Source organism: Alosa sapidissima, chromosome 7, assembly GCF_018492685.1.
Source record: "Alosa sapidissima isolate fAloSap1 chromosome 7, fAloSap1.pri, whole genome shotgun sequence".
NCBI lineage: Eukaryota > Metazoa > Chordata > Actinopteri > Clupeiformes > Clupeidae > Alosa > Alosa sapidissima.
The window spans coordinates 25,367,508-25,389,875 of record NC_055963.1 but is presented as its reverse complement, the minus strand read 5'-3'; the positions used below and the strand labels follow the sequence as shown (position 1 = coordinate 25,389,875).

General features: G+C 43.3%; 2 protein-coding genes across 8 annotated transcripts in view; both read right to left on the bottom strand.

Annotated features, from left to right (window-relative positions):
- The window catches only part of ndrg3b (ndrg family member 3b), a 53,688-nt gene extending 46,771 nt beyond the window's left edge, over positions 1–6,917 (bottom strand). For 2 of the 4 annotated variants that reach the window (XM_042097182.1, XM_042097181.1), the window contains exon 1: positions 6,750–6,916. The gene's annotated coding sequence lies outside the window, so the exon portion shown is untranslated. Of the gene's footprint in view, positions 1–6,749 lie in introns of all 4 variants that reach the window. The other 2 variants (XM_042097180.1, XM_042097184.1) reach the window with 2 other exon arrangements.
- A 244-nt stretch (positions 6,918–7,161) lies between these two features.
- phf20b (PHD finger protein 20, b) lies at positions 7,162–21,815 on the bottom strand. Of its 4 annotated transcripts, none has more exons than XM_042098075.1 (19): positions 21,660–21,815; positions 19,506–19,606; positions 18,818–18,989; positions 18,385–18,469; positions 18,199–18,275; positions 17,645–18,098; positions 17,185–17,289; positions 16,710–16,856; positions 16,327–16,386; positions 15,603–15,845; positions 15,292–15,438; positions 15,036–15,143; positions 12,645–12,770; positions 12,136–12,314; positions 11,313–11,412; positions 10,665–10,860; positions 9,866–10,319; positions 9,107–9,314; positions 7,162–8,895 (listed from the first exon to the last, which is right to left on the bottom strand). In XM_042098075.1, exons 2-19 carry the CDS (start codon positions 19,586–19,588, stop codon positions 8,750–8,752), a joined length of 3,090 nt encoding a protein of 1,029 aa, XP_041954009.1. In that variant the 5' UTR covers positions 19,589–19,606; positions 21,660–21,815; the 3' UTR covers positions 7,162–8,749. The 4 variants fall into 4 exon arrangements, with proteins under 4 accessions (XP_041954009.1, XP_041954010.1, XP_041954013.1 ...); XM_042098076.1 differs by having other exon boundaries at positions 16,710–16,805; XM_042098079.1 differs by lacking the exon at positions 12,645–12,770.
- Between the last annotated feature and the right edge of the window lie 553 nt (positions 21,816–22,368).

Here is a 22,368-nt window from a genome sequence, read left to right as displayed (position 1 = left end):
GGTGAGAGAAATAGGAGACAAAGAAGGGACTGTGGGTGAACAAGCTCCAAAAGCAGCAAATGTGAAATAAATCTGCTGTATGAGTGGTATGCTTGAGGGTATGGCTAACTGCAGGCTATTCCGGGTGCGCAACTGAAGCACTCCGTACGCAGAACGTAAAAATAGCTTTAGAGAACTGGTCCATTTTTTTCTTTCAAATGTGTAAACTGCCATCAAATTTGCTTCAGTTGTGTGCCTAGTGTAGCCTGCTTGTAAGCTGAAAAAATAAACTGACAATAAACAACATGAAAAACACGAAGGAGAATTTTTTTGAAAACAAATATCCCATTTTCATTCTCTCATGCTTCTAGTCACACAGGTGCGTATTGGAGCTCAACGGATCACATGCGTCAGCTGGGCCTCTGTGCTGTGTCTCTGAGCTGCAACCTTTTGACAGCTCCGAGTAGAAACCTTGTGCTGATTTCCCAGATGAATCCGCGTTCCCATCTCTCCATTCTCTTTTCTCCCACTCCTCCTCACTGTTCTATTCTCCCCCTCTTCTCTCCACTGGGTCGCACATGACAAACAAATATCCAATTAAAGAAGTGGCTTGGCAGGCTGCCATTGCATTTGAGGTGAAGATTTGAGCATAAGTATGTGGGGATGATCGGAGAAAGGCAAAAAGTAACACCTGTGTGCGCTAATTAGCTTTAGTTCTGTTGCTACTCACTGTCTACCACATTAGTATGTTCCCTCTGTCTTTTATCAGCAGAAGTCTATATTTTATCCCTTTCTGAACTATGCACTTGCGGGTGGGTGTATGTACGTATGTGTGTGAATGAGGAAGAGATAGGCTTAAACACCCACGACAAACGTCCTTTTATTTTCTCCCTTAGTTTTTCCCACGAGGCTGAACAGTACTAATGCTGTATAATTATCACATTCTGAAAAGGTGTAATGGTCCCATCTACTCACAAATGAGCTGTGGAATATGAGTGAATAATACTGTTATACGCCCAGAGTTAGAGAAATCCAACCGCACATGTTTCAAATGAAGAAAAAAAAAAAAACAATGAGCTCCCAACACAGAGAAAGAACAAGTCGTTTGTTTTGAGTAGGTCGGCTTAATGGCCAGTACGGTCATAAAGGAAGGAGGAGCGGAGAGAATATGATGCTCCACCACCGGTAGGCTACATCCTGCAATATTGAACACCCTATCCCCACCAGGCCTGCGGATCATATTACCTGAGGCCTCTGTGTCCTCTCTATAAGCCCTCTTTCTTTCAACAACCACCTCAAACTCTCCCTCTCACTCACTCACACTCGCACACGCACACACTTACTTCTATACAATTCACCACACTGACAAATTCATACACTGCCCTTTCCACATTTTCACACATATATTCTAGTCACACACACAGATTTCTCTTTCTCTCCCTGTGTGCGTGCGTGTGTGTGAGAGTGTGTGAGTGTGTGTGTGTGAGAGTGTGTGCAATAAACCTGATACAGGGCGTGTGACCCATTTCACATATGCCAGGCAAGAGGCCAGTCACGGCCTCACCCACCAGCTGTCTTCCCCCCCCCCCTCACTTCTGTCCTGTAGGCTCATAGAGCCCTGCTCTCGGACCACTCCCTACATCCTGAGCACCCCTTCTCCAGTTCCCTTTGGCGCATTGCTTTTATACAATATGGGGCCAGGTCCCTGACCGTGCCTCCACCACGGAGGGATCTGCCCACTTAAGCTTGATGTGCACAGCTAACACACGCATGAGCCCCTCAACGAGAGAAATCCTTAGGCTCCTGACAACAGCACGACACATCAGCTTGCATGGAACAGGCATCAACAAACAGCCAATAGACAGGTGGTGGAGGTGATCACCTACCATACTATGCACACGGCACGCACGCACACACACTCTCACACAAACACCAAGCACAAACTTATTGTACACCCACAATCCACCCCACTCCCTACACACACACACACACACACACAGAATACAATTTTAATTAAAAGCACATCATCATCACTATTTACTCTTTACACTGTAACCATACACACAGACTAGGAAAAAGAAACTGTTACTTAACTTAAGACATACTTAATTAGGGTAGCTGCTGGCAATATGAAGCGAGAGAGACACAAGCCAGTCCACAGAGGAGAGGGAAGGGCACTGGCACTTCCTGACTGCAGGAGATGGCCGTGGCCGTCACATCCACGGCCGCTCTGAACGCTCCCCAGCACATTTCAGGCAGGGACAGGGGCAGACCACGGTAATTGATGGAGATGATATGCTAAACAGCAGTGGAATATTCATGAGCCCCCAGCACAGCCAGTGCTGGACCTTTGATGTCTGAGGCTGCTTTAGCCTCCGCCAGTGGCTGAGTGTGTGTGTGTGTGTGTGTGTGGGGTGGGCTTCTTGGCTGTGTTAACCCACACAGCTTATTGCATTGCCAAGCCAGGCGACTGATCGCTCCAGAGGCAATGGACTCCAAAGGGTTCAGCTAAAATCAGAGCTGAAGCAAGAATTCTAGTGAGTCACTGAAAGGATAAGGACTTAGGATAAGGATAAAGCAGGGAAGTCGAGACAGATGGAGGGGAAGAGCAAGAGACAGGAGAAAGAGGTGGTGGTGGGCGGTGAGATGAGCTAACTCAGCAAAGCCCTCATTTTAACACCAGCACCATGTGTCTCTCTTGCCCTCATTCCCCCGCGGATCACAGGCACAACACAGCGAGAGGACTTACACCATCGTCTAATGCCTGCCTGATCACAGGCCACAGGCTGTGATGCAGCTCGGGGGTGATGGTGGAGGGAGGGGGGTGGGGGGGGTGGGGGGGGGACACTGACTCCACATCTAAACCTTCCTCTTGTTAAAATAGTAGCACTCAGGTACTAGCTCTTAAGCAATCAGTCAGGGTCGGGGATGCTTTCAGGGAGCTCTTCCTATCTAACTGAAGCAGCTGTTGGCTGTTACTGGCTGTACTGAACCTCACCCTTTACCATTCGACCGAGAATCAGTGCATTCAGACAATGTCCACATTAACTTGTTTGGGGAGCAACTTGCAAGTAATGAGAGCATCCATCTAGAAATATAGCATAGCAGCAGACTCAACAGCAACTAGTTTCTGAGAGCTAGGCTACTGGAGCATGAGGTCCAGAATGTCTCCCATCTTATTTTCAACCACGAACCAGCTGTCAGAGAGAAAGAAAGAAAAAAAAGAAAAAAAGAAGCAGGAGAGGTGAGATGATGGGAAGAGACAGACATGCTACACCCTGGTCCACAGGGCCTGCAGGGCTTTCAACATGAATTTGGTGTCATGTAGGCTGTGTGTGTGTGTGTGTGTGTGTATATATATATATATATATATATATATTCACATCTCCCTCCTTCGTGCCTCTATTCCTCCCTACCGATCCCCAACACCTCCATAAATAGAGGCAAAGGACAGAGAGAAAAGGATGAGAAGATAAGCACAAAATGGGGCTGTGGCCAATGAGGAGCAAGGGTGAAGGGAAAGCAAGCACAACAACAACAGCTGCCCTCCTAAGGATGCCTGTTGGCCTCAGACCACCTGATAGATCAGTTGATGGCTGAATTTCCTTGTGGGAGAACACATACCGCCAAAAAACAAAAATCTGTTATATTATGTCTGAATATGAATGCAATGCTAATGTAACAGTGTGAACACGCACTACCCCACACTGAGGGGCTTACATATGATCATGACGAGCGTTCAGGGGGCATCGCAGGCTGAAGTGCTTTCGGTGTTACCTCTCTGATCCTCTGAGCAGATCAGTGTGAAAAGCACTCAACAGACCTGCTCTTAGATGCAGAGACATTCGCTGTAATCGGCCTGGGGGACTCTGGGCTGAGTTTGAACCACTCTGGCTGACAAAGACTTACACTGAGAACAGAAGGCAGTGAGCAAGTGTGAATTTCTGGTTTTCTTCCTTTTTCATTAGTTTTTACCATCCCTCTGAGAACGGTTTTATATGGGTGAAATGCCACAAGCTTTCTACTGCACTCAAAACGAACATATGCATGGATCAAACTGCCAGCCTAGTGTGGTTTCTGAGGGGGTAGCCTACATCAAATAACTAAAAGCAATTATTAGGGCATGACTGTTCACTGCACACACCCAGGTAGGTCGAGAAGAGGTACAGCAAGTTCAGGCAATGCACTTCTTAAAGTGATGAATACGAACTGCTTTCAGCGTTAATTACATGTCTCCAATAATTTTTTAGTTCAGTTCCTGCCCTCTGTCTCTGCCAAGTAGTTCCTACAGGGACCGAACCAGAGTTGCAGCGATTGCCCCTACCTTCTTCTAGTTACCATGACAACTCTCCTCTAGGCTCTGGCCCAAAAGATGTCTGCCTAGGCAAAGTTTGAAAAAAAAAAAAAGGGTCCCATTTGAGCTGTTGCTTCTCCAACACACAGGCTGGTCTCTGTGCGACCGGATAGCTGCCGTCTATAGACCGTTTCCGGCCTACTCCTGCTGCTGACTCTGTCGGACTGTACCTGTCCTCGGAGAGAACATGCTGCATCATCAGATACGCATTTGAAAATATAGCCCAATCAGCCATGACTCCTGCCACGACACAGTGCCATTGCCCAGTGGCACCAGAGGTCTGTGTATGAAGCCAAAGGGAGGAGAGATGACAAATCAAAACAATGCCCATAGGACACAGGAAACAGAGGGTAGCTAATGGGGTCCAGACCAGGCCTAGATAAGCTACTGTCAACTGTTCATCAGGAGACAATTGCACTGTTTCTTTAAGACAAACGCAAGGGGAGGATTATGTCATGTTTACATTTATAAATCAGACAGGCAGTCATCAACACAGCCTACATTGTGCTGGGAAGGGTGAGCGAGGTAGATTTTTTTCCAGGGAGGGTTCCATCTTTCCAAGTTTTGACAAGCCACTAATGTGCCGCCCATTTTCCTTATGCGTGTATGCCCGTCTAAACCACATATAGCCTGGTCTAGATGTGGTGGTGAATGCAAGGGGCAACTCAGCCCTGAAAGACAGCTCTGTTTTCTTTGGACCTTGTATCTTACCACTGCAAGAAAAATTCCAAGTTTGCAGGGGAAACCTTAAGTGAATGAGGCTTGTCTGTTCAACTGCCTGATCTTATGTAGAAGCACTTCAGACAACCTATAAACTACTCTCTGGAAGAACCAACGTTAAACTAGACGAGTTTATTGCTGGACCACACTTGAACCATATTTATTATGTGTTTTGTGTAGAGATCCTAAAAGGGAAACCGGTTACTGAAGAAAACGTTAAATTAAAAAACCTGTATGAAGGGGCATAGAAGAATTCTTTCCCACAGTGTTCCTTGACATGATCACAAACATAGACTACAGCTCCAAAGGAGGAAAACATCCTCCAACATGAGGTTAAGCTGTGTCTTTTACATAACACTTGGCCTTCACCAAACACTTCAGAGAGTCCTGTTTGTGATTGCAGAGGTTATGTAGGACCATCTGGGCTCAAAAACCGCTGTCACTAATCTCGTGGCATTACTGGCCTGATGGTGTTTTTCCTATCTTTGTATTTTTGGAAACCGGGCTAGCAGCACGGCTATTCTCGACTCTTGGAGAAAACAATGCATAGGAGATAATGCGTTGTTCTCAATAAAGAGATGACTTGACACCCTCAAATAACATCTTTACAAGAAAAAAAAAGCAAACTAACAATGTGACAACGTCAAAAAGATTTTACGCCGAATGATACCACTGAATAAGGGTCCGCACAAAGACGCTAACGTTGCTTGTAGTCAACTTCATAGTTTCAATTATATTTGTTGATTTGTGATACATTCATAATATCTGGATCTAGTAGCTGGCAGTTGCCAGACAAGATGTAACGTGTTACCCAAATCTCGCAACCGGTCTGAAATTGTAATACTGAAACAACCATAATTGGTTTACTTAATTTTCAAATCCATCTGAGCAACAGCAACACAGACAGAAATACTCTATTGATGCGACGTCAACTATAGATCTACAGGTTTGGACAAGTTAACTAAACCTTTTCACAACACATGACAATGTGGTTGTGAAAAGCAGAACAATGACGTTAGCTAGCGCTACTTTAGCTAGCTTTTGGTCAAATATTGTAATGCTGTGTTTTGACAGACAAATTCACTTGCCGAGTTTATGGGTTTACACTCGAAAGCACATGGAGTTTGTTCAGACTTTTTAATCTTAGCTAACATTACCGCAGTCATCAACTGCAAGTTGTTAGCTGAAGTATCTAGTTATTAGTTTGGGATCTATCTAGCAAGGTAAACGTACTGTAGCTGCAGCCAGGGGTACTTGAACGTAGTAGCTATCTATGCGAGTTCAGCCCCAATGTTAACGTTGCACTAGTTAACTCAGGTTAGCCAACTGGCTGGTGATACACAGAACAACGTTACAAATTAATTGCGACTACTGCTCTGGTGTAGCAGAAATATTGTACGTATTATATGTGTTTAATCACAGGCAAGTTACAAGCAACTAACAAAACTTTTCGTTAATAAATCACACAAGTGACATTTACAGTGACCAAAGAGCTGGAGCTAGCGACTCATGATCAGACTGCTAGCAATGATGCTGCTAGCCAGGTTTTGGTAAACCGTAGCTGGTTGACTAGCCTCAATCTTGAGCTAACGTTAGCCACCTGCTGTACTAACTCATTACAATCGCCTGCTGTATTAGGACATTACTGACAAAATGCAATTAGTACGTTACATTGCCTCCGTTTCGTTGTACTCACCGTCCGAATACGAAGCTTGGGTTCGAATAGAGGTAGAACTGATTAAACAATTCCTCAGACAACGGTAAATGAGTGTCCTCCGACTTCAAGCCACCACTCACGTTTCCCTGGTGAAACACTAACTCCAGTTTGGAATCCACACACACGCACTTACACACACTTCGGGGCGGACCTACTGTCGGTGAAGGACAGCCCATACACGAGACAAGGGGTTCAGCGTTTCACAACGCCCCTATGCGGATCTACAGCACCGAGACAAATGATGCAAATCACAGCACTAGACAAACTTGTTAGGTCAAAGCATAGGAAAGAAATTGATGGCTATAATGTATTTCCTACATAATTAAGATATCCTCATAATTATGAATTGTCTAATGATTCACACACAAAAAGAAAACTCAAATTATGTCTGTCATGATAAAACTAACAGTTTGCTTTAATACATTTGTCTACTCTTGAGTACAATGCTATATTTTTTCTGGACAGGCAAGAGACAAAATGTAATACAAAAAGTATTGTGATGATTACAAGGGGCACTGGCTGATCTACAAAAGGAAGGAATACACACAGTGGCCCAAGCTCACCATACTCTGCATGCAGAGGTAAGAAGGCATAAACAGGGACAAGAAAACAAAACATCAGACAGATAAACATGCAAGGAGATTACTCCTAAACAAAATGAAGGTGGGAATACTGGACATGGAATAATAATAAAAACAAACATGACATGAAAACAAGGGCAATATCAAAACTGGGAGTGTCCCTCTATTTGCCTGCACACGGACGGGCCATATGGTCACAGGCTTTGGCCCACACACACGACACCCACCATATGCAGTGTTATTCTCAAAGTGCTACCCTGGGTGCTGGGTAGACACCTTCTCTCAGCCTAACATTTAAAAGAGTCAATAAATTAAATCAACCACAATAAATAAAATTCTGGCATCTGGTGCCTTTGACACAGGAAAAGAGAATTAAAGACTAATTTGTACTAGTAGGCTATGACATCAATAAAAGATTCATTTTTAAATGTACAAACGAATGCTACAAAATGAAAACATATAAAAGTACTATACAATTCCCTATGGCATTAAAAGACTTTTTCACACGGTGACATCTTTCAATTAAAGTCACATAGAAAGCAGACCGTTTCAGTTGGAATAAGCAAGTCAGGACAGCTAAGCGCATTACCATTATAAGATATAATTAATAAAAATTACAGTTTCTAGTAATATAACATGCAGATTCTGCATGACTATCTTTGACAAATAGTGACATAATTTGAAAATCAACATGACAATCAACTCAACCTCTTCTTTGAGCAAGTACGCTTGATGTGACAAAACATCAGGATATATTACACACTGTATTAAGTAGAAATATAGAAGGAAATGGCTAATTCTTGCAGATTAAAAATATATATTCTTTTTCAATTGACATTATGCTTTAGGTTTTTGCCAGAGTCAGTTGTGTCTCCATTCCAAAGCCATTCGCAGCACAGATCTTAGATAACAAAACATAGATACATTTCAAAAGATGATATTTTACATTATAGAAATGCTGAGCAATTATGGTAGAGAGGACAACTACACACATAAAAAGGTTAAGCGCTACAAGGCGGTTGTGCTCCACTTTATCTGGCTTGCATTGCATGTTTACAGCCCTCTGTTGCGTTTCACATCTTCATTAAAAGCTGTTGCTTTTGACATCAGAACTCCTGCATTTGGGAGGTGGGCATAAACTGAAATTACAATGTTCCTCTGCTTCTGTCATCACCCCTGAGTCTTGCCCTTTACAGTTTTGTTGAAGAGAAAGCCCAAGGGACTGTTTCTATTTTCTTGCAGGGCTGTGGATGGTTGACTTTTACTTGGATATTCATCATTATCGTCATCATCACCATCAACAACAGCAACATTATTTTTAATCTGCGTCCTAGCTGTGGAGTACAGGTCTGTTTTTGTAGCGGGCGCTCCATTAGTTCCCTGTGAGGTGTGGCGCCATCATGTGGACGAGGAGCAGACTGCAATCTGCTGCACGGTGCCCAAGTCAGTCAGGAGCTCCTTAATGCGGTGCTTGAGTTGAGGAAGGCGGGCCAGAGGGTCAGGAGGCTCCAGCTCGCCTGTGTAATCCAGCCAGCTCTCCAACACTACAGGAGATGACAATCAGAGAATGTTCCACATGGTACTTTTCTCAACGACGTGCAACTTTTTTTTCTGTAGAAGTACAGCTAATCAGAGTGCCTTTGACCAGGCTTATAGCATGATTTCAACCAGCTAATCATTCAACTACAGTTATTTTTTTTAATAACTAACCACTCAAGTGGATTCATAAAGAAAGTGAGTTATTTGGACTCCTACCATCCAGCTCCCTCTCGATGAGGTCCATGCGGTGGGTGACCTCGTCCTGCACGGCCTCGATGTGGTCAAGCAGGTTAAGCTGCCACTGCTGCTGCAGCACCAGGTCAGGCTCTGGCTCGGGGTTGTCCTCAGAGTCCTCCACCTTTACCTCCGGCTCGTCGCACTTCTCCACCTCTCCATTCTGCACCTTCTTACTCCACTCCAGTTCCTGATGGCACAGCACCAGCAGGTGTTTTTATTTGATTTATGTCAATAGTTGATATTCCACTCAGGATTTTTTGATGTCTAATCAAACTACATGCTGTTATGTTTTTTACAAATGTTTCGGGATTATAGCCAATCTAAGGCAAGGTTTCATTTTGGCATAACTTTGTTGGTTTACATTAAGAAGCATACACACTTAACACGTCCTATAGCACACTACAGGTATCCTGAGTATGTTGAGGACATGGTTAACCAAATATGCAGATGTATGCAGGATGGAAATGCCCCAGTGTTTGTCAGATAAAGGATGTGAATTTCATGGCAGGACCAGATTATTTGAAAACATGTTAGCAACTGAACATCTCTAGAGACCTGCAACTATAGACATAAACTGGTCATTTGCACATTCTCTCAGTGAGCAAGGAGCTTGAATCTGTTTATTAAATGTTTAAATGTATTGTGTCTGTGATATGTTAAGTGAGATAGCAATACTGACAATCTACATTTCAGAACAGTCACTGTTCATCTACATCGGCAAACTACAGGCATACTCACTTTGGCGTTGCAGTTGTCTTCTCCCTTGACATTGATGGTGGGCTGGGTCTTGGGCCAATCAAGGCCCAGCGCCCCACCAGCGTACCTCTGCTCCATCTCCAGCAGGTCCTCGGTGCTGCGCAGGCTGTCCTCCAGCTCCGAGCCACCACGCGTCTCCACCACCAGACGCTGCTCCACGGCCGGGTAGTAGGTGCGGGGCTTCTGGTAGCAGTGCTCACTGCTGATGTAGGAGTCCTGGAAGGAGGCCACGCGGCCCGACTTGTCCTGGTAGGACGACCCCTCCCACCGGCCGTTGCTGTCCGAGTCTGCAGCGGTCCAGGTGAAAAGGTCAGCGGATGTCGGGGGCGGTGAGGGGGCAGCCGATACGGGCTCCGACAGGCAACCCTTCCTCTTGGAGTGCTCCGCCTGCCTCCAGGGCTGCCTCCACAGCTTCAGGTCAGGATGGGCCTGGCTCCTGGAGGGGGGAGTATGGGTTACTAGTGTCCATACTAAAAATTTAATTACATTCAACATGATCATGCACAAACAGTACTCTTTATACACATATATCTGAGCTGAAAGTCTCTGAGCTAAATCTATAGGGGGTTTGACAGTCACTGTAAATAAACATCAACTTTCACATTTACACTCAATCCATGAACTGGCCACTTGATCTACAGCCACTTCCATCACAGAGAATCTATAATTCAATCAATACATGACCTCCTTGGCAACTGATCTCCTGACCACGTCCAAGTTAGAACCACATGCTCCCTCATGTGTGTGTGTGTGTGTGTGTGTGTGTGTGTGTAAAACTCACTGGAGGATGCTCATCTTGAGCTGCAGGCCGTTGAGGACCTCAAAGACGTGCTGCACGTCGCCTAGCAGCTGGTGTGTGGCGGTGATCTTCTTGCCGTTCTGGTGCGAGTAGTTCTCGTCCAGGAAGGACAGGCCGTACATCTGGCCTGCGGTCAGCCAGTCCCGGTCGTACCAGTACCTCTGGCTCTGCCGCTGAGCTGCTCACACAGCACACAACCCCGCACGCACGTACGCGCGCGCACACACACACACACACACACGCACAAACACACACACACACACAAACACCAGCTTCTTCAAATTAAATTCTGGTTTCTCGGCAGTGCCACAACATCCCATGAGTACCCTTTGATAAAATTGGTCACCTACTACCGGTATATATAATTGCACTGAATTTGAGATTAAATCATAAATCAAAGCATAATACTGACAACTCTTTACAAGAAATATGACATACAATCAAAATGTCATCATTTTGTAGTACTGACTGTATTCTTGAATATTGGTCTATCTATATCTGTCATGAAGCTCATCAACAGAGCACGCACTCTTATTAACAAGCACCTGGGAAAACACAGAGGCCACAAGGCCAACCCATCCCCCCCTCCCCGCCCTCATTTACCCGGCCAGAGACCAGACGCACACTCACCAGGGGGGTCTCTGCAGATGTAGCAGGAGTATGTTTCAGGCACACTGTCCTCCATGAGCCCCATACACGTCCCATGCTGCCAGCAGAAACACTCCTCACACTAGAACACACACACACACACAAACAAAGAAGCCCGTAGCCCATAGTCTTACTAGCTGGAACAACACAAATTAGCTCAGGATCCTTAACATATCCTTAAATGGTTTGAATGGCATGCCTTACATTTCTAAAGTTAACCTAACGCATCGAAGCTAACGAGTAGTAACCCTCAAGATGACTGCGTTGCTTTGCTGAGTGGCCAGTTTATAAACACACACCAGCAACTGCCACTGGTTAAGAGATTCATAGCACAGGCATAGCTAGGATAAATAGAAACTCTGTTCTCTCTCCTCACGTGAAGCTCAAATACCATAGCACCCAATACCTTTTATATGGGAAGTCCAAATGTTTTACCGTTATGGGGGAGTATGTACACTAAAAAGTTATCTCTTTTTAATGGGTTTCATGTGAGAAAGAGGTAATTGCCATGCCTTTATTATCATGTAAAAGTTCCCATGCAGTCTTATATACTTGTCCACATTATTCCAGGGTGTTCCATATTCCAAGTGATTGCCGGTCCTTTTATGAGGACCGGAGACTTGTTCCCTTAAGCATTGACTGCACTGTCAGAATGCAGTCACACTTACAAAGCTCCACATTTTAGACTGTACCTACTGAGCCATATTGGCAAAGTATATTCTGCTGGGCTCTTTTCTGCCCGTCGGTCTACACAAGCTAATGCAGTTCACATACACAATATCTCTGGACACTCGATTCGGCTCACCTGGATCATGAAGTCATTCTCCTCTTGAACCTCGCACACACAGCGCACAATCTCCGCTCCGTGAGGCTCGACGACCAAGCCCTGTTCCGCCAGGGGTGTGGTCAGGTCAAGCTCTGCCTCCAGCTCATCCTCGCTCCATGACGGGCTGTCAGTTGACCACTCACTGGCGCTGTCTTCACCTATGAAACCGGCAGCAAAATACATAGTTCTCTATGGAATATTCACATATAATGTCACCATTACATAGAAGTCTGTGAATAAACGGCAAAGCTTGAAGCAGGAAACAGACAGACATGCAACATTAAAAGCAGTGATCACGGCAGAAAGCAACTTGAGAAGGAGAAGTGACTAGAGTCGAACAAAGCAGCTACACATGAATTTTGAGAAGTTGGGGGCTAGACAGACAAAACCAAACACACAAAGAGAATGAAGAACTAAAGACAAGCAATGACACAAAGCGCAACAACTACAAGGAGAAGGTAAAAACAACCTCTTGTCTCAATACCCACCATCAAGTATCGGCTGTGTGTGGTGTTCCGAGTTGTTGTGTTTGTGGGAGAGGGGGAATTTGAGGGCCAAATTCAGAGTGCAGTGAGGAGCATTTAAGCCAATGTTCTCCTCACTGCTACTATAGTCTGTTAGGGATGGAAGCAGATTATGCACAAGCATTAAGAGGAGGTCTGCACACCAAGCCAGAGCTGTTGCTGCTCTAATTTGCCATGAATCGACAAAGACACTGTCAGTTTGACACAGACAAAGAACAACTACTGCACTTATCACTAAGAATGCTGAGAGAAGCCTCTATTACACACATAGGCATTAAGGATGCAACGGTACAATGTGTCCACAGTTCGGTCTTTTTTTGATCACAGTTTTTGGGCCATGGTAACAGTATCTTATTATTTAAAAAAAATGTGTAAAATGTGCAAAATGAAAATACACTATATATTTTGCCTATTGACATTGACATGATCCATTAAGACACATGGTTGTATAAGTGACTGGCCTGTTTTCAAAGGTTTGTACTACAGTTCGATAGCTTTCAATTGCTCTGGATATACTACTATCCTACTATACAACTATCAATGAGGAGTCAATTGTGTCAATTTCTTAAAAGTTCCTCTCACTGATGCTGCATACTGTAGACTTCACTTAGCTGCCAGGGCTCCCTTGAAAAAGAGATTAGGTTATCAATGGGACTCTCCTGGTAAAATAAACGATAAATAAAACTAATAAAAAACAATAGTGGCGAGTGGGGAGAATATAGGCCCAGCACACGTTTATTTATCTATTTATCAATTTTAATCCAGCACCACAACCTTCTTCCCTATCCTGACTATCCCTCTTCTCCTTCCCTTTAATTCTAGGTAGTAGTACTTATTGCTACACCAACATGTCCTAGTCGCACTTTACCTTGATTTTGTAAGTTGCTTTGAATAAAAGCATCAGCTAAATGACTACATGTAAATGTAAATGCATTTTCATCATGTGACGGAATTCTGAGCCAGTAGCCACCAAATACAGCTGTGAAACTAATGCTCCTACAGCTTTAATATGACCTCCGAGGTATTATGCCGTTTTGGTAGTTTATCTGTCTGTAAGAAGAATGACGCAAAGGTACCAGTTCAATTTCGCAACCTTGTGGGAAGCAGAATGGGCAAAGGAAGAACTCCTTCATTTTAAAAGTAGGCCCGACGTTTGTTGTTTCACTTTCATTAATTTTGAGAGATATCTGGCCTTGGTAGAGGGCAGAGTTTCCTTGATTTATTTTTGGCACAACTTGTTGATGGAAAACAACAGTGAGAGGCTGGTGTGTTTTCTCTCATATGTGGACTCTCCCTGATGCACTGGCAGTAAATATGGATGGACATGAGCTGCGCATGAGACGTCACGTTCAAAGCTTCTACTCGAGCTGACTGCAGTAATCTGCTGAGACTATACTTCATTTGTTTACGGTCTTCTTACCCTCGCCATAGAAGCCCACTGAGATCCAAAATGTTCCATCCCAGTGGATAACAAAGAGAGTAGTACCTCTTCTCTGTCTGGTCACTAAGCTGATGTTGGAGCTGGAGTCAGCTATTTTAGGTTTTTTTTAACTCTCTTCTCAAACTCCTGCTGATAGGCTCCAGCGGTGTTCTGTGAATGTAGGCCTACAACCCGTGTGCAGTTTTCTGCCGCAATAACCGAGTTTTAGAAATAATAATAAAAATGACAGATGTACCATACAACTGCTATTCACATTTGCGTATCAAACTGTGGGGCACATCCCGCTCGGTTCAAGAATGTACTGTGTACTGTGGCATCCCTAATAGGAATTGATATGACTGGGGTTCTTTTAGTAAGATGAAGGAGGAAGTATAAGTAACAGATCTCAGAGACAACCAGGAAACAAATGGACACTGGTATAAAAGCTTACCCAAAATACAGCATCTGAATAAATATGTATGGCCACTATAGTAGGTCTACATAGTATAATATGTTAGGGTCTACGTGTAATAACTTTTTGTTTTAAGTAATTATAACTATTTTTAGCATCATCTTCAGATTAATGTTTATGAAATGTGGTCATGTGAAGGAGAGAAGGGCAATGCACCAACTAGGCTATGCATTATGTAGTTTTGTGCAGAACACCCTGAAAACTTCACAGCACGCCAATAATTTTGCCAGAAAGTCGTCAATTGGCTAGTTAACAAGCTCTTATCAGTGCCAGCTGGACTATTGTTCGTGATTACACAGTGAAAAACCGTGGGGTGTAGGTACTGTAGACAACACACTGGCAACACAGCAGACACGTATGAACATCTCAGCGTCTAAGCAGCCTTTCCTATGAGGGTTTGGAATGGGAGAAATCAGCAAAGCCGCAGATCAAGCAGGAGCCATAAATATTCACCGCTCCTCACCTGACTTGGACATCATCATCTTCTTCTTCTTCTTCTTCCTTTTCTTCAGCTTGATCCGTAAAAAGTCCTTCTGTCTTTTCTCTCTCAACCTCTCCTTTTCATTTCCACCTAATTCCAACACATATACGAAAGACCATTTCATTCATTCATTCATTCATAATTTACATGAAACATACATTTATTACATCATTATACATCATTAACTTATGTGTAATTAATGGAAGTATCTGCTGAAGATGAATGAAATATGCTCAACCTATTTCCATGACGCCATCATCTGGATCATCAGTGGACTTGCGGTTCGTATGCTGGTTTTCTTTGCTCTTCTCGCTGTTGGACCGTTGTCGGTGCTCCCCATTGGTTACAGGCGCGTGGCCCGACTTGCTGTCACTCAGAGGGGTGTCTGTGGAGACAGCAAAATGAAGCATGAGGAAAAACCTTAAAAAATATAATATATGAAAGCAGTAGATATTATTATAGATATCAAAACATTAAACACACCGACAAAAAAAAGGTAAACATTCAGAATCCCAGGGTCACTGAGGCTGAAAGCAAAGAGACACTCACGTAACGAGACAGTGCGCCGTCGCCGTGGCGTCTCCATGGCAGCAGCCTGTTTCTCCGACGCGCGCGTCTGGATGCTGCGTGGAGGGCTGAGATCACATTCAGAGTGGTAGTACTTCATGTGGTAGTGCAGCAGGGAGGCCTTGCGGAAGGACTTCAAGCAGCCTGATACTTTGCACTTGAAGGGGTTGTGGTCCAGCTCAATGGACAGGATTGGTGGTGGCTGGTTTTTGATGACCCTATACACTACATACCATAGAACGACAGGTGATTTAGAAATAATCTGCATAGCTAACACCAAACTTTTATTATCGAAATATATGTATTATCTTATTTACTATTGAAATAGCATAAAAACAGGTGATAAAATACAGAATGGGTAAATGTTTATTTTTGTTAGTTCTTCTCTAAATATCCAGTATTGATTGAAAGATATAGACAGATAGATAGATAGATAGATAGATAAACATATATCACACATATACATACAAGTCAAAAATAAATACAATCAGTATATAATCAGATATAAAGTCTCTGCACAGTTTACAACCACTTGCACAATGTCTATCAGAATAAGATTCTCCTCACGGCACTAAGGGGAGTTATTGTAAATATTTATGGCAGTGGGCACAGCAAAGACCGGAAAATAAGAATGTGTGTGTGTGTGTGTGTGTGTGTGTGTGTGTGTGTGTGTGTCGCAGATACATGTGTGGGATCTTATACTCACATGGTTCTCTGCTATATTTGTTTGTGGCCGGTAGGTGGATTTGTTGTCTGACGAGAGTGGCTAAACAGAAAGAATTCAAAACATGTATGAACACACTGATTTACTACAGATTCCTCTGACCATTGTTGCCACACTCAATCATGAGTCATGGTCATCCACAACAAGTTAGTTGAGCATATCATTATCACAGAATAAAGGTCCCTTGCAGTGTTTTGGGTCATTTTCTGGGCATTTTTTCCTATAGCATACATAGAACAAGTGTGCCTTGTGTGTAAAGGGCATTATTAGGGGGGTTAATCCCACAAATGTAATTACACAGTTTTAAAACTATGGAACACAGCACATCATTAAAGCTGATGGTAATTTTGTCCATAGACACATACCCAGATCTGGTGCAGGTGCCACAGCCCCCGCATCAGGCTTTGGGGTCTCTGATGGGCTGACCAGGCCATTGTGCTCTTTATTGCTTGCCTCCGAGCCTGCTGGGACGGAATCAGATTTGGTTTGTTTCTGGGCTCGACTGCTTCGGTCTGAGGAGAGAGTTTCATATCCCTTTAGACTTATGTTAACAATGTATTGCTTAACGCTTCATATGAGCTAAAAAAGACTGTATGGTTGCACAATATATTTTACTGAAATGATCATGAAATTATTTAAATACAAAATCAGCACCATGTTCCCCTGCGGACAAAAGAAAACCCAAAATAACTTTGCTGCTTATGTACTGTAATTTGTACTACAACAATAGTCCCAAATAAAGCAAAGCAGCCAAGAATAGCTTATACTTGACATAGGATATTATGCTAGATCAATAGTTTCATTCAAAGTGAATGAAGGACAGTCAGCAGGATCATTGACCTGTGCTTGCGTTCTCCCGGTTCCTCTTCGGAGGTGGCGAGTGTCCAAGGGACGCTCTCCTCTTCGTGTGCTCAGGGCCACTGGCCTTGCTCTCGCCCTCTTTCCCTGTGAGCAGGAGAAGCCATTGCCTCATCAGGACTCTGTTTAGCTCCATGCATTCGCTCTGACACTGCAGTTTACGGCACCTGAAGCAGCTACTTTACATAAGCAGCGCACAGCCTCTAAGCTTTCCCTTCTCAATGCATTCTCTTGTTTCACACAGCTCTCCCTCAAGTTTGCTTTCTGTTCAACTGATGCCTCCATGAAGCTACCTCATGCTTTGTTTTCTCTGACCCATTCAACATGCTGTGACCTCTGTGGTCTGAGAGAGCTATGCTGCAAAACTGTGTAAGACTTTCATAATTTCTCAAAATCTTCATAACACTACTGTAAACAAATATTCAGGCAGCTCCAGGTTTACCTTCAGTCAGGCTTCTCCTAGTCCTTCTGGCTGATACAGGGCTTTCTTCTGAGGCCTCCTCAACCATGCCCTCCTTCTCCTCTTCGCCGCCCCTCTGCTCTTTGCTCTTCTCCTGTGGCGACGGCGCATGAAGCCCATCTCCATTCACCACTGCCATCTTCTCCTCGGCATCCTGACCGTCTGCTTTACGGTCTAACCCCATCTCTTCATCTCCATTGGACATTTTCTCCTCTTCCTTTTTCTGAGTGCCGTTTGAGAGTTTCCTACTGTCGTCCTCCATTCGCTCGACGCTCTCCTCTTCCACTTCGTCCATCTCACTCTCTCCATCCTGGTCAGAGATGCTGTGTCGGGATCCGTTCATCCGCCCATTGCTGTTCTGTTTGAGTCTCCAGTCTTTGCCGTTTGGCGCACCTCTCCTCCTCCCCTGCTGCTGCCCTGACCTTCCAGAATTTCTCTGTGTAGTAAAAGCAAATATTTTAAGTCTAATACATGTGTTCCTTAGCACACATATTGCGTAACATAAGTACTAACTAAAACTACTGAGAACTTCTCACCTCCTTTTGAAAAGGTTTTACTTTGATGCCCTTGACAGTCTTCACCACTCCATCGAAAAATTTAACAGTGTATGAGCCTAGAACGGGGGCAGCAAGAATATGGCAAAGAAGTCAGTTCAACTCATGGCTTCAAACATCAAATGCATTCTCACAAGGGCTGAGGACTGTAATTTTACAGGTGCTTACTATCTTTGTTGACTGAGAGAACTTTGGCTGGATAGTAACGACAATCTGACCAGCTGGCCAGAACTTTTTGATTAACTTGGAAACCCTGAAAAAGAAGACAAGTATGTTCAAGTATGTTTAACATTTGATAGAGTGCAAACATGACACTTGGGAACATTCCACATCATTGCCAAAACACTGAACTTTAGGTTAGTGTAATAGTGCCTAGATAACAATAATAAACAATAACCAAAACACTGTGGTCAACATGAATGTGCAGAGCCAGACTTAAGTGTCAATATGACCTAAATAATAATTTACTGCAAATCCATGTCATACTCTTCCTAGTACTAACACCTGGTCAATTCACTAGACTCAGAAATCTTTGATACCCACTCCTTCAAATCCTGCCCCATATATTTGCTAACTTCAGGGTTAACATGGAACCACTCACTGGTCCTGAGCGGTTCTCCCGAAGGCCTTGTCTCCTCAACTGGATCCGTTCCACAGGTCTCAGGTATGGGCTGTTCCAATCGAACCATTCGTCATAGCGATGGCTCCACTGCCTGTAGTGAATTAGCACCTTCTCATCCTCATAATCTATCTTCTCTATGGTGGCTGCATACCTGTGGAGAAGGATATATTTCATTACAGACACCTACACTGAATGTATCCACGATACAAAAGAGAAGACAATATATGTCCAGTGCTCGCTGCAATTGTCCTATGAACAGTCAACTCTTAATATAAAGAAATGTATGTGTCATATAGCAATATACTGTAGCATATTTTAGCAAATTTATTGGTTCTTGGGTCATCATAAATTAAGTCTGACTAAAATCATAGTAAGGATGCAACAGAAACACGCAATTAAGACTATCACAAGAAACACATGAGGGCAATAAATCTCTCTTTCCCGTAAGCTCCTTATTCAATATCAATTAGGTCTGAGCCTAGGCTATAAACAAATGACTCTTTCTTTCCATTTTAAATGAATACATAGGGCTCAGGACACGGGCAGCTGCATCAGTGCAGCTTTAAAAGCTTCTTGTCCCGGACGGAAGGAAGGACTGGCTGGGTTGGGGGTGAGTGTTGGAGGATGGGGGTGGGGGGGTAGCTGCTAGGGTGAGGGAGTCACTCACCAGTTCTTTAGGCTGTCGCGAGCCTCCAGCTGCGCTCCCACCTCGAAAGTGATCCCGCGTCTGTGGGGAGGCGTTTTCGTCATTCTGCTCACATTCACCACCTGCAGGACAGAGCATTCATTAGAACCCAGTCAGGCAAGGTCCCATTCAAACACAGGGCATGATACAACATGTCATGACGACGCTACAATCAAGCTGCTGCTCTTGTGTGAAAAATGAGAGGACAAAGTTAATTAGTGGTGCTGATGCAAATATGTTGCTCTATTAACAGCAGAGAATATACTTTGACTTGGATTAAAAGCATATCACATTACAAACATATAACTTCTTAAGAGGCAGAAATGAGCTCTATGAGGACTAGAGTGGATGATTGTTTAAGCATTCAATAACCTTCTTCAAGCAGTAGCTGATTATGACTGTCATATGAGCAGGTTGTAACATCATGTCTTGGCTGGGCTTCTTAGCACCAACTTGTGGTACAGTCAGGTTATTGTGCACAGCATCGTTCCTGTAAGCTACTACTATCTGATCAGTTAATCACAGCCTCCACTTCTACTCCCCAGATCAGCAATTAGTGAGCCTACAATTTTCACCAACAGTGAATGTTAACCAGAAGTCTAGTTCATCACATACTACTGCAGTAAAGAGCTGGCACTTTAACAAGCGATGGATCATGCGATGGGTGTATAAAGTATATGTAACAAACTGACTGTATGAAAATATATGTTTACCCACGTTATAACTATAGGAGATTTTAATATTTTATTATTTATTATTGTCTTAATTAAAGAGACGTATTTGCTCTGATTTGCTCTGATTTTCAATCAGATTACGCATTATTATGCAGAAAGAAACCAGCATGCTTTATACATTACATTGCATTACTTTTCACATTTTCGATGAAGCATTATATATAAGTAATGCAATCGTGTGGATCAAAAAACAGACAAGAGAAAAGCTTCGACGCCAAGGTTTCATAACTGACTCCGCTTTTATCCAATCAGATTTAGCTTACGCACTCATGCTGTATTCACTCTCCCACCAGTCTCGTGTACAGTCACGTTCTCAGCAATTCTATGCATTTTCTTGTTCACTGCTTTATCTACATGACACACACGAGTTTGATTGTATTGGAAAAAATAATTTCGCTCTGCTTTTTAGAACACGCACGCAAGTTTCAGTGGCACGCATCGCAGATATGGCGTGACGCAAATGGCGCGCAATACGCTTCCACCTCGTTGTTTACCTTGTCAATACAGCTAGCTAATTACAAATACAGAATCTGACCGAAGTTTGAGATACACGTAAATACAGAGAGAAAGACTGCTATATTCATCAGAACATAATGGGACAAAATCTCCAAGACTACCTAAGTCTGTAACGCACAACATGTGTTACGCACGGGTACTTTGGCTTTCTTAACACATTTGCCTGCAAGCTCAGCAACGTGGGTGCAACGTTTTCCAGACTGCTAATCTAGAGCGAAGTATGTATTGACTTAATTTTGACAAGTCATTGCCGGGTTCAAGAAAAATCTATTAATTTATTGTAAAGGTACAAATGTGGTATCGTTTTTGAATACTTTTAGACAAAATTGCTCTTTATGTACGTCAAAACCATATCTGCTAGTTTATTGTGCTAGTCTTCACATTGTTCACTTCTTAACCGCGGGGCTTCTAATTTCGTGAAAGCTGATTGGTCCAACCTCCTGACAGCTAGTGATTTAAGCAATTTCATTGGTTGAATTGGTTGTCTGTCACAATTGGCTAAACCGGGGCCTCTGTCTTGGCCTGCTGCTAGATGCACCGGGCTACCGTAATAACTGTTAGCGAACACAGGATACTTAACTTCACTGAAAAGTCGCCGAATCATCGAGAATGAACGTAACGTATACAACATGCACCAATCGAGACTCTAAAATTGCATTTCAATCAAGACGCTGGAAAAGTATATTTTTTACAAATTTTGATTTCCATTGTAACATAAAAATCGTAATAGCATCATTCGTGGCACCATGCTTCTCACCAAGTTTCGTCTCAAACACAACAATCATCACAAGCTAAATTATTTCGAATTACAAAAGATAAACTTCTGAATAGACCATATCCAGGACAAATATTTGCATATTTAATTAGTAAATAAAATGCCATATACCTTTCAGTCTTTCAATCCTCGTGGGTGACGTATATGACAACTGCTGAGAGTCCTTCAAGTGGTAGCGGTGCCTCGAGTAGGTAACCAACGCAGTTTGTTTTCTCCGGCGAGCTCGACGGAGTGTGCAAGGCCCGGTGTTACGGGGTGGCGCTTAACTGCGCCTGCGCCACTTCAAGCGCTCTCTCTCCCGCTTTAAGATCAAGATACACACACTGTTTCACTTACATACATGACCTTTTCGTTCGTTTTTTACATACATGACCGTTTCGATCTTTTTTTCTTTCTTAAGATGAAATAAAACAGTCTAACATTGATAGTTTGAATGAACTATCTTGAGTATGTTTAAAATAGTGGGGCCTTTGGAATGTTTGTTCTTTCAGCCGAGCCTTCACATAAATAATATAGGCTACATAAATTAGAATGCCCTAACCGATTTGATGTAAAATTTATTTTGATCATTTGGATCGGTGCTCGTTTATCGTTTAAACACCATGATTGCGTCTAGATTGCGTCTATTTTTGATGTTAGAAATCTAGAGTTTAACCAATCTACATTGTTGGAAGTTTAGATATCAATGGACAGACTTATGCATAGCTTGCCCTACACAATAAACTGTTAAACTATAATGAATTATGCAGAAGTGGGATGTAATTTTACAGCCCCCGTGGCAAATTAATTCAAACTACTGCCACCAGAGGCGTGATTTCAT